Here is a 10,591-nt window from a genome sequence, read left to right as displayed (position 1 = left end):
ACAGCAGCCAGGTATTCCTTTCAATGTGTACATCACATCAGTTTATCTTAACTAAAAACCTTCTCTCATCTCACTGAGAATCAAATCGGAAATCTTTCCTATACTTTTTTAATATTTATACCTTTGATTTCTATTGCCTTGCTTAAAACCTTCGGTATAATGTTCGAGTGAAGACACTCATATCCTATTCCTGATCTTTAAAAGAATGCTTTTAATGTTTCACTACTAAGTTTCATGTTTACTGTAGGTTTTTTTTTTTTTTGAGCTACCTATACCAATTAGCTATTATCACGAAAGTGCCGTATAACTAACCACATCAATACTCAGTGGCATAAAACAATAATTGTTTATTTTCATAAATCTGTGGGTGTACTGGGGTCAGCATTCTAAACGGGGATTGGCTAGAGGGTTTGCTGCTCCATCTGTCTCTCACTCCTCCTGGGGCAGGGCAAGAAGACAAGCACCGTTTTACAATTGTTTTTTATGTCTTTGGGTCACATCGTGTCTGTCAACATTTCAGTGGCCAAAGCAAATCATAGGGCCAAACCCAAAGTACACTCTGTAGAGGTGGTGGTAGGAAGGGAGAAAAGATTTCTAAACAATGACACATTACATTAATTAATTTTCTAATGTTAAACTGACTGCATTTATAGAATAAACCTAACTTGATCCTGATGTGTTTTCTCTCTCCTTCCTCCCCTCCCCTCCCCTCCCGTCCCCTCCCCTCCCCTCCTTTTCCCTCTTTCCTTAACATTAGATTTGGTTGCTTTTTTTGTATTTTACAATTTTTTTTATGAGCTTTATACTGAGATATTAATTCACATACCATATAATTCACCCAGTACAGTTCAGTGCTTTTTCTTATAGTCACAGAATTGTGCAACTATCACCACAATCAATTGTAGAATTTTTTCATTGCCCCAAGACAAAACGTCACGTCCATTAGCAGTCACTCACTATATGGCCCCAAACTCCTTTACCCCCAGCCCTAGGCAACCATGAATTCACTTTCTTAATGTATAGATTTTCCTCTTTTGGACATTTCATAATGGAATCATACAATATATGGTGTCATGCAGGGTCTCAGCTCCCGCTCCCCACATAAGAACGTAGGATATGGTGAGGCCAAAAAGTAACACCCACGGAGCCACAGATAGGGGAGTCATACCACTATACTCCATGCCTCTCTGCAATCCGCGCTTGCAGGCTCAGCCACCATCTTGCTAGCTCCCATTTGCTGCTAGCGTAGCCATGGCAGTTATATTAGTGGCCGATGGTTCACTGGTTACAGCTGACGGCCAACTAGCCACAGCTGACGGCCATCTACTACCCGAGCCAGCATCTTTCCACGTGAGGCCAAGAGCCTGGAAACTGCTTTCCTGGCTCTGTCCCCACATATGGTCTCTTGTATCTGGCTTCTTTCACTTGTTGTAGCATGTATCACTACTTCATTCTTTTTTAATTGCTGAATAACATTCCATTGTATGAATTTACCATGTTTGTTTATCTGTTCATCAGTGGAAGTTTATTTGGTTGTTTCTACTTTTTGGATGTTATAAATGATGCTCCTGTGAACAATCGTACAGGTTTTTGTGGACATGTATTTTCATTCTCATACCCTTTTTGCTTTGTTTTGTTCCTCTGTTCCTCCTTTACTACCTTCTATTGGATTACATAAATACTTTTCTAGCATACCATTTTAGTTTTCCTGTTTTGTTTTTTTAAAAAACATATATTTTAGTTACTTTCTTAGTGGTTGCTCTAGGATTACCATCTAGGCAAATTATTGCAAGACAAACACACAATGACCTGTACGCCGTGTAGTTGATTTGCTTCCAGTACTCTGAAGATCACGATGCTGGATGTGGAAGTCCTTCAGTGTGTCATCTAACTGGTAACGCTGCCTAAGAAGAAAGCTGTTGACATTTGCGTATGTTTTTCATGTAATAAGCCATCTTACAGTACTCTTATTAGTTCTCATTGTTTTTCAGTGGCTTCTCAGGGGTTTTCAGTTAAGCAGGTAACTTTTTTCTTCCTTTCCGACATTTATGGTTCTTCTTATTTTTTGTTTCATGCACTGTCTAGACCATCTAAAATAATGATGAATAATAAAGGTGACAGTGACCAGTCTTGTCTTGGTTCTGATTTTTATAAGATTGCCTAAAGTGAGGGACTATCAACTCTACATGTTGGCATCCATCTTATGCCCATTTTCCTAGACAATATTTATCTCATTGAGATTAGTTTAGTGATACAGAGTTTCACTTAATATTCTTTTAGAATAAAAAAAAAATCCTGTGTGCCTGTGGTTTTAGCCACTTCCTCATGGCATTAGGGGGTTTGTGTAGTCTGTTTTCTCTTGGCTAGCTAGGCTAATAGTTTGCTTATTTTGCTGTCTTAAAAAAAAAAAAAAAACCTTGTGTGATAGTCCTTTCAGTTGTTTTCCTGATTTATTGTTTTTTATTGTTAGCTTCATAAAACTTTTCTCCTATTTTCCTTAGCTAATGATGTTCCTCTTTTTCTAGCTTCCAGAGTTGACTTGCTTAGTTAGTAGTTAGTTAGTTGGTTTTAGACCTGTTTACCTGGTTAGTCTGTCTGTAGTCTGTTCTGCTGAAGCCATCATGGTCTGTACTGCATGACCTCCTGCCCTCTCGAGGCACAGCTGGTTGATAAAGTGAGGCCAGGCTTGAGAGAGATGAGTGTGGCACAGGTAACAGTGCATCTATATCTGCTTCTCCTTAGGCATATGGAAGTGTATACTTCTGAAATGTTATGTAAAATGTAAATAATTGGTAAATCTAGGTAAAAGTTATATTTTTATTGCAATTTTTCTATAGATTGTTATTTTCCAAATTAGAAAGTTTTTAAAAAATACACCAGGGCCTTAAGTTCCCAGAAAAATGTGGATGGAGCCAGACATATTTTTATTTTATTAAAACATTTTTTTTTAATTGGGGAATATTGTGTTTCTCCAAGACCCATCAGCTCTAAGTCGTTGTCCTTCAGTCTAGTTGTGGAGGGCACAGCTCAGCTGCAAGTCCAGTGGCCGTTTTAATCTTTAGTTGTAGGGAGCACAGCCCACCATCCCATGCGGGAATTGAACCGGGAACCTTGTGATTGAGAGCTCAGGCTCCAAGCAACTGAGCCATCCGGCCACCCCTCTGGAAGCTCAGCGGAAGCTCATTGTCTTCAATCGACTTGTGGAAGGTGCAGCTCACTGGCCCATGTGGGAATTGAACCGGCAACCCTATTGTTCAGAGCTCATGCGCTAACCAACTGAGCCATCTGGCCGCCCCTGGACATGAGTATTTTTTAAAAAATCACTCTAGGTGATTCTGAAGCACACCCCAACCTCTGTTACTGTCCTCAACTCTTTTCCTTTCTCCCGTTCCCACCAAATTCCAATCAAACACTGTGAATTTCTAGTTAGCACTTAACATAAGATAGACACTGGGCCGACCACTCTTTATGCATCATTTCATCTATTTTATCCTATTCAACAAGGTAGTAACATTAATTCTTCATTTTATACATAAGAAAACAGGCTTGATGTGATGAATTTGGCCAAGGTCCATATCTCTAGTAAAACTAGGATCTGAACTAGTTTTTGTTTTGTGTTTTACTTTAATGTTGGGGTTCCTTAGACTCTAAGAAAACTTAAAGTGGCCTTAATAATAATGAAGTTATTTCACACAAAAAGGTTGGTTAATTCAGTGGCTCTATATTGCCATCAAGGACCTAGGCCTTTTTACTCTACCATCTACCCTTGATGGAGTCAGGCTTTCTCCCCAGATTAGCTTAGCTTTCCACAAGGATTCATGATGCCTACCAAAATTCTATCATCACATCCACAGAACTTCTAGAGGCAGGAAAGACATCATTCCTTTTTGTCCACGTCTTTCTCTTTAATTTGTTGTACATTATTTTTAAGAGCAAAGAAACTCCTGGAACCCTCCGTCATCCCAGAAGACCTCCCCTCATATTGCCAGAACGCCACAAGCCCATGCAAACCTATCACTGGCAAGGAGCATGGGACCACTACGATGGGCTCACTCCTAGGGCTGGCTCCAAGCTTCCCTGAAGTTCCTGGCTGCTTGGCAGAACAAAATTAAGGTTCTGTTAGGAAGAAAGGAGATGGGGGTAGGGAATAGGCATGAGGAGTGCAAACAAGTGTCTGTTACACAATCCAAACATCCAGGTTGTTAATCTTGACACATTACTGCCATTCTGAGCTCCCCCCTCAGCTCCCTCCCCCATTCTAGCATATTACCCTAAGTGTGAGCCAAGGCCCCTACAACTCTAGCTCTAAATGGCACATACCAAGGCTGCTCTTGGCAGAACCGTGAGGAACATGAAACGTATTCCTTGGGACCCAGTGCTCCTATGCAATTCCTGAGAAGTCAGTGATGCGTGCTTGGTCAGACCAGACACTGTCATAGTCTGGGGAAGGAGAGAAGAGCAGAGGCTCCTGGAAAGGAAGACTGGCCTGGCCCTGACTCAGCCCCTGAGCTGAGTTCTACCCTGTTTCCCCAAAAATAAGACCTAGCCAGACCATCAGCTCTAATCCGTCTTTTGGAGCAAAAATTAATATAAGATCCGGTCTTATTTTACTATAAGACAGGGTACATAATAATATAATTAATATAATATAAAACTGGGTCTTATATTAATTTTTGCTCCAAAAGACACATTAGAGTTGATGGTCCGGCTAGGTCTTATTTTCGGGGAAACACCGTAATCATGCTATCCACTCTCTCTGAGATCCCTTCTTCCTAGTGTGTACTTCTCTTAGAATCTGAATTGCTTCCTTAACAAGTTCTAATTTGCTCCCTAGTCTTAAATCCCAACATTATTACCCTCATATCTCCTTCCCTTGAACTCGCACAGTAGGAAAACCCACATCCAGTGAGTTTACTAACCATTCATTGATTTCCCATATGTGTTAGAAGCCTAGAGACAATACCAGATAATAGGGAAGGAAATTAAGCTTTAGGAGTTGTGCACCAAGCGCGGGGGTAAGTTCTTTCACACACACTATCTGAGTTTATCCTTAATAGCACCTTGGTAGGTTAGGTTATATTAACCTTCACCTTAGAGATTAGGGAATTCAGGTTCAGAAGAAGTAAAGTCATCTGCTCAGAGAAGGTAAGGTCAGTTCAAGGGCATTAGCTCTTAGGAGCCCATGACTGCCTGACCTCACGCCCGTGCACTCCCCTACCATTCTGGCTTCATGGTCCTTACTGTTACAAAACACATTTGTATAAGTTAATTTGAGCCTTGCAACAGTAGCAGGGTGAGTAGTAGTATCTGAATTTTATACATGATAGTGGGGTTCAGAGATACTAAATGACCCGCCCAAAGTCACAGGGAGCTTAGCTTTTCTGACTCCTACATGGTACACATTTTGCTACCGTGGAACGTGCCTGGCACAGCGTGACATGTCTGTTGAATGGATGATGATCCAGATTATAGTAGGTATTCAATAATTGTCAAGCTACAGTAATAAAAAATAATGTCACTGCCTAGCGGTCTCTAGGTTCCCTTTTCCCCTTCCCCTCCCCTTTGGGCTCCCCTCAGAGACCCTCTTTTCTCAGGAACTCCAGCACCTTTAACCAAGACTCCCAAAGAGCAGAATCCACCCCTCCTCAGGCAGGTGCTCAGATGAGAGCTTAAGTAAGGGGCCTCTTTTGAGACAGACCTAACAGTTTCTGCTCTCCCACCACCTACCTCAGGGCTTCCTTTGGTCCTGGAGTCGGGAGGCTGTTCTCAGCCTTTTCCCTGCCCCCAGGTGGCAGGACTGCATTTGTTCTGGAGTAGACAGACCCATGAGCCCCTGCTCTCCAGTTCCACTGCCTGGGTCCTGGCTGTCATCACACTGGTGCCCCCTCCCGTCTCCTCCCTTAGCTCCGCCCCAGCCTCTGGCTCGGCCCCACAGCCCTGGACACAGTACACACAGCCCAGAGCCTCTGCTCAAAGGGAAACAAAAGGGACTGCTCGGTTCCCATGGCTGTGGCCAGCACCTTCGCACCAGGGCTGAATGCTCAGAATCCTCATTACATCCCGGGGTAAGACCCAGAGCTCAGCCCTGTTTGCTCCTGGGAATAGGCGTGTCGGGAAACAGGAGTTGGGCCACTTAGACCTGGGGCCAAGTGGACATACCGGTACAGGGGGCCCAAGGCTGGGATATCTACGGTGTTGGATGGAAAAGGAAAAGCAAGGAATAGTGGTAGCTGGTCCTGCCATGAAGCTTTGTGTTGTCTTCTCCATGGTAACAGGGTAACAGCAGAGGGGAAGGTTTGAAACCCAGACAGAGAATTGAGAAATGCCTGCTCCAAATAAACACACAGCTGAGTCCAGAAGAGATCAAGGCTTCAGGGACCTGCTTCTGTCTCTGGAGGGTGGGGCAGGGGTATTCTAGGGTGAGTGGGTGAGTCCTGTGCTTCAGGTACACGGGACACTGCCCACTACTTCGGTTCAGCATGGGCCAGACCTATGGGCAGGTGACGGGTCAGCTACTTCGAGGAGCTCCTGGCCTAGCCTGGCCCCCTGCCCGTCGCATACTTCTGCCTCCCATCCGGCCTCCAAGATCTCCTGAGGTTCCCAGGGGAAGCTTGTCTGTCAGGCGTGGGCACGAAAGGCTCAGCTCCAGCATGATCCCTGGGTACACAGGTATGTACAGGTATGAATGGGGGCCCCAGCCCAGAACATGTGTCCCAACACTAAGAGAAATCTGCCTTGCCCCCTGCCCACCCAGGTTTTGTCCCCCAGGCACAGTTCATCTTTGCCAAGAACTGCAGCCAGGTCTGGGCTGAGGCTCTGAATGATTTTGCTCGGTGGCATGGGAAACAGGGGAGTCAGGAGCTACCAGAGGAGGTAAAAAGAGAAGATGTGGAGAAAGACCAAGAGCCAAAGCCGGAGCCAGAACTGGATGTGGAGGAGCCAGAGCGGGGACAGGAGGTGGGACACGTGAGACCAAGGCTGCGGGGGGTGCAGGGGGCTGGAGTGGGGCGCCTTACCTGTGCGTAGGCTAGGGGTGGCCATGAGCAGCAGAGCTTCAGCTACAGGGATGAGGGCCCGAAGGCCAGCTACACCTCCCTGCCCTGGGGGCGTGTGTGAGAGCACAGGGCCTGAATTTGATAGCCCGATTTTTCTTCAATCAACTTCCCTCCCAAGGTTTCCCCCTATTCCATGGATGAGAGAGATCCTCGCAAGTTCTTCATGTCAGGTGAGGGCACGCGGGTAATGACCAAAGGCACGGGAAGGCCCCCAGGAGGTCCTGACTCAGTATCCCCACCCCCCAGGCTTCACTGGTTATGTGCCCCGTGCCCGCTTCCTCTTCGGCTCCAGCTTTCCTGTGCTCACCAACCAAGCCCTGCAGGAATTTGGACAGATGTACTCGCAGGGCAGATCCCGGAAGGGTCTCAAACATCTCCCCCCACTTTCAGGGACTTACTCTCAAAACCTTGGCCTTTTACCTAACTATGGGGGCTATGTGCCAGGTGAGGATAGCCCCAGAGGGAGTCTTTGGGGACCAGAATGTGTGTGTGTGTGTGTGTGTGTGTGTGATGGAGGTGATTTTGGGAGGGCGGGGGTTGGAACTAATATATACAGGGGACCTCAGATCATGTGGTGCAGCTTTATTAGTGGGCAGAAAAGGAAACTGAGGTAGTTCACAGTAGGGAGTTAAGACCAGATTTTGCAGGGTCTAGGTACTGGCTGAGAAATAAAGGGCTTTTCCATGACACTGGCTACAAGTAACAGACTCTCTTGGCCACACAGGGTATAAATTCCAGTTTGGCCGTACATATGGGCATCTCACCCATGATGCTCTGGGCCTCAGCAACCTCCAGAAGCAGCTTGTGGCATAGGTACCTGGACTTCAAGTTCTCTCTTCCCTTTTCATCTATCCCAGCCATCCTTTTGGAAAGAAGAGAGATGGGCTGGAGGGTGGGGGGAGACACAAAGAGAAAATGGTTTGGAGGCCAAGCACCTTTTTTATTAATAGGTGTAATAAATAAATAAATAAATACATAAACAGAAGCCTGGGCTCCTCTTCCTTCTCCTGACCACCAGTCATTGGCCACAGCCTATTTACAGCTGGGGGCTTAGGGATCTGGCCCCAATACTGTCACCCATCCTCCTCACCACCTGGCCCAGGGAACCCTGCAAATGGGCCTTCTGGCCACCTCTGTCCACAAGGACAGGCTTGCAGTACCCATGGAAGGCCGGCCCAGATGGTCAGGGGAAACCCTGGCAGCCCAGTGTCTTGTCCCTTCCCTCCTTTCCTGGTGGAGGTCTGGACGAAGTCACTGGGACAGTCAAGGAGACGTAATTAATACTGAGCGCAGGGATATGTGGCCCCTGTTCTCAGTCTGCTCTCTGTAGCCAAGCCAGAGGGCTTGGGAAGGGCTCTCAGGCTCTGAGTCTAGGGGTTAGTAGGGTCCCTGAGGCCATCGGCATGCACAGGACCTCAGTTCTGGCTGCTTCCAGGAGTTGGACTTGGAGTTGGGGTCAAGGTCACGTAGGCCAGAGGCACCAGGCCGGTGTCAGCGCCACGGCTGCAGCTCAGCCAGTCGCCTCCAGCTGGCCCCAGCACCTGTAGGATGTCTCCCTTGCGGAAGCTTAGCTGTCCGGGGCCTGTGGCCAGATGGTGACACAATGCCTTTACCTCGCTGGGGAAACAACAAATGGAGGTCAGAGAAACCCCACCCAAAGCCAAACCCAGCCCCCAAATCCTTCTATCTCCCAGGGCTTACCATGGAGGCTTGGAGGGCAGGGCTGGACAATAGGGTTCCTGCAGGCTCTCCTTGGGCTCTGTCTCCCGGCGGGCACCGACCGTCTGCACCACTAGTTGGAACATGGACTTATCCAGGCTCAGCCATTCTGAGGGTAGCCTAGGGGACAGCAGCGGGGGCTCTGGCTCTGTCTGTGCCCTGGCTTAAATCAGGCTCCCCAACTCCCTCTGTCTCTACCATGGGCTGCCTCTCACCTGTTTGTGGGCCGGGCCTCCCGCTGAGACTTTCGGGACCCAAAGAGGTGTCCCCACTTGATGCCCCCAGGTGAAGGCCCTGGGGCTCCTTCCTCACTTTCTGCTGGGGGGGCAGTGGACACTTCCCTTTCTCGACTGCGCCTCAGCTCAGCTAGCACAGAATCAGGGGGGCTCCCCATCCAGAAGGGCCAGCCCCTGTCCCGGCCAAGGGTCTCCTCAGGGGCAGGGCAGGCCTCAGCTCCCTCTACTACGCCCTCTCTTGGGGGTGGCCCACCGCCTCCTGCCCCTTTCTTTTTCTCACTGCTGCTGCCACTGCTGCTATTGCTGCCACCACGGGGGAACCTAGATCCCTCAGCGGAGCTGTCGATGTAGACCTGGGAGCTCTGCATGAGCTGGTACCACCAGCCAGCCTGCCCAGCTCGGGCTCTGCCATGCCCTGAGCCCCCAGCTGCCTCTGCCACCTCTTCCGTCTCGTCCTCATCCTCGTCTTCTCCACCTTCTGGGGCACCCACGCCCTTCACCCGCTCCCCAGGGGCTGCCCTGTCCATGTGTGCAGGGCCCTCCTGGCCCCGTGCCCGGGCCAGCTGCAGTGTGGAGTGGGCGGACAGCAGCAGGTCCTGCGACACGCGCAGCAGTTCCTTGTGCTGCCGCTGCTGCCGCCCACTTTGCAGCAGCCGGTGCTGGAACAGCAAGTCGAGGCTGAAGGGCAGCAGGGCCAGCGGCTGTAGCAGCAGCAGCAGCTCCTCAAAGAGGCCAGGACACACGGCGTGTGCTGCACTCAGGAAGCCCCACGGCTGGTAGTGGGTCTGGATGATGTCTAGGGGAGAGAGAGGGACTGCGTCACATGGAGACGCGGAGCCTGGCCTGGGGTGGGCCTTTGAAAGGCCACCTGGGCAGGGCCACTGCCTCGTGCTGCACAGGCCACGTACTGTGCCACGGTGCCCCCTGAAGTGCAGTGCGGTAACTCCACAACCGTAAGTGGCAGCCCAGAATTCAGAGAGGTGTTGGGGTTCCTGGTCACCCTGACTTCTAGACTGCCTGAGTAGCCTGCTGCCTGCAAGGCTCTAACACAAGTAGAAGCTGGGGAAGGACTTGGGTAGAAGCCCAAGCTTTGAGGATGAAAGCTTGTGTGGTTCCCTCCCCACCTCCCGCATCTGAAAAGACAGTTGTGTCTCCTTGTAAGCCGCCGAGGTCTGGCCTATGTTGAGTTTGCAAAACAGGACAGGGTTCTGGATATTACCTTCATGGTTATAGAGGTGATTAAACCAGAACTCCAGGGACCGGATGCTGTAGGGAGATAGGTGAAGAGGGGTGAGTCTTGTGTGGACACAGCGAGATGATAAAGCACAAAGGAGACAGACCCAGGGCCGAGTATAGGTGAGCGTTTCCCTTCTATGGCAGGGATGCTACCTGTTCCTTTCAGGTAATACAGTCCTGGAAAGTCAGTGGGGATGTGGGAAGGGGTGAACATGTAATTCACAAGCCAATCACTTCCTCCTAGAATGGAGTTGACTTGCACAGGATCCAGGAAGTCAGGGCAGCTACTGAGAGTATAGGGCCAAAGAGGATGACGTGGGCCACACTTGGGAAAGAAGATGACTA

General features: G+C 48.7%; 2 protein-coding genes across 8 annotated transcripts in view; one reads left to right on the top strand and one right to left on the bottom strand.

Moving 5' to 3' along the window:
* The first annotated feature begins 5,912 nt into the window (after positions 1 to 5,912).
* Positions 5,913 to 7,914, top strand: FAM166B (family with sequence similarity 166 member B). Of its 3 annotated transcripts, none has more exons than XM_033122243.1 (6): positions 5,913 to 6,065; positions 6,446 to 6,669; positions 6,755 to 6,957; positions 7,174 to 7,225; positions 7,302 to 7,499; positions 7,780 to 7,914. In XM_033122243.1, the coding sequence occupies exons 1-6, from the start codon at positions 6,004 to 6,006 to the stop codon at positions 7,866 to 7,868; spliced, it is 828 nt and encodes a 275-aa protein (XP_032978134.1). In that variant the 5' UTR covers positions 5,913 to 6,003; the 3' UTR covers positions 7,869 to 7,914. The 3 variants fall into 3 exon arrangements, with proteins under 3 accessions (XP_032978134.1, XP_032978136.1, XP_032978135.1); XM_033122244.1 differs by having other exon boundaries at positions 5,946 to 6,065; positions 6,276 to 6,669; XM_033122245.1 differs by lacking the exon at positions 7,780 to 7,914 and having other exon boundaries at positions 7,174 to 7,235; positions 7,371 to 7,479.
* A 60-nt stretch (positions 7,915 to 7,974) lies between these two features.
* The window catches only part of RUSC2 (RUN and SH3 domain containing 2), a 45,820-nt gene continuing 43,203 nt past the window's right edge, over positions 7,975 to 10,591 (bottom strand). For all 5 annotated transcript variants that reach the window (XM_033122238.1, XM_033122239.1, XM_033122240.1 and 2 more), the window contains 4 exons: positions 10,230 to 10,276; positions 8,990 to 9,806; positions 8,757 to 8,894; positions 7,975 to 8,672 (listed from right to left, as the gene is read on the bottom strand). In XM_033122238.1, the coding sequence (XP_032978129.1) occupies positions 8,471 to 8,672; positions 8,757 to 8,894; positions 8,990 to 9,806; positions 10,230 to 10,276 (1,204 nt within the window). In that variant the 3' untranslated portion in view covers positions 7,975 to 8,470. The remainder of the gene's footprint in view (positions 8,673 to 8,756; positions 8,895 to 8,989; positions 9,807 to 10,229; positions 10,277 to 10,591) is intronic.

The sequence above is a fragment of the Rhinolophus ferrumequinum genome, chromosome 12, assembly GCF_004115265.2.
Source record: "Rhinolophus ferrumequinum isolate MPI-CBG mRhiFer1 chromosome 12, mRhiFer1_v1.p, whole genome shotgun sequence".
NCBI lineage: Eukaryota > Metazoa > Chordata > Mammalia > Chiroptera > Rhinolophidae > Rhinolophus > Rhinolophus ferrumequinum.
Note: the sequence above shows the minus strand (reverse complement) of the source record. Positions and strands in the feature narration are given on the sequence as shown.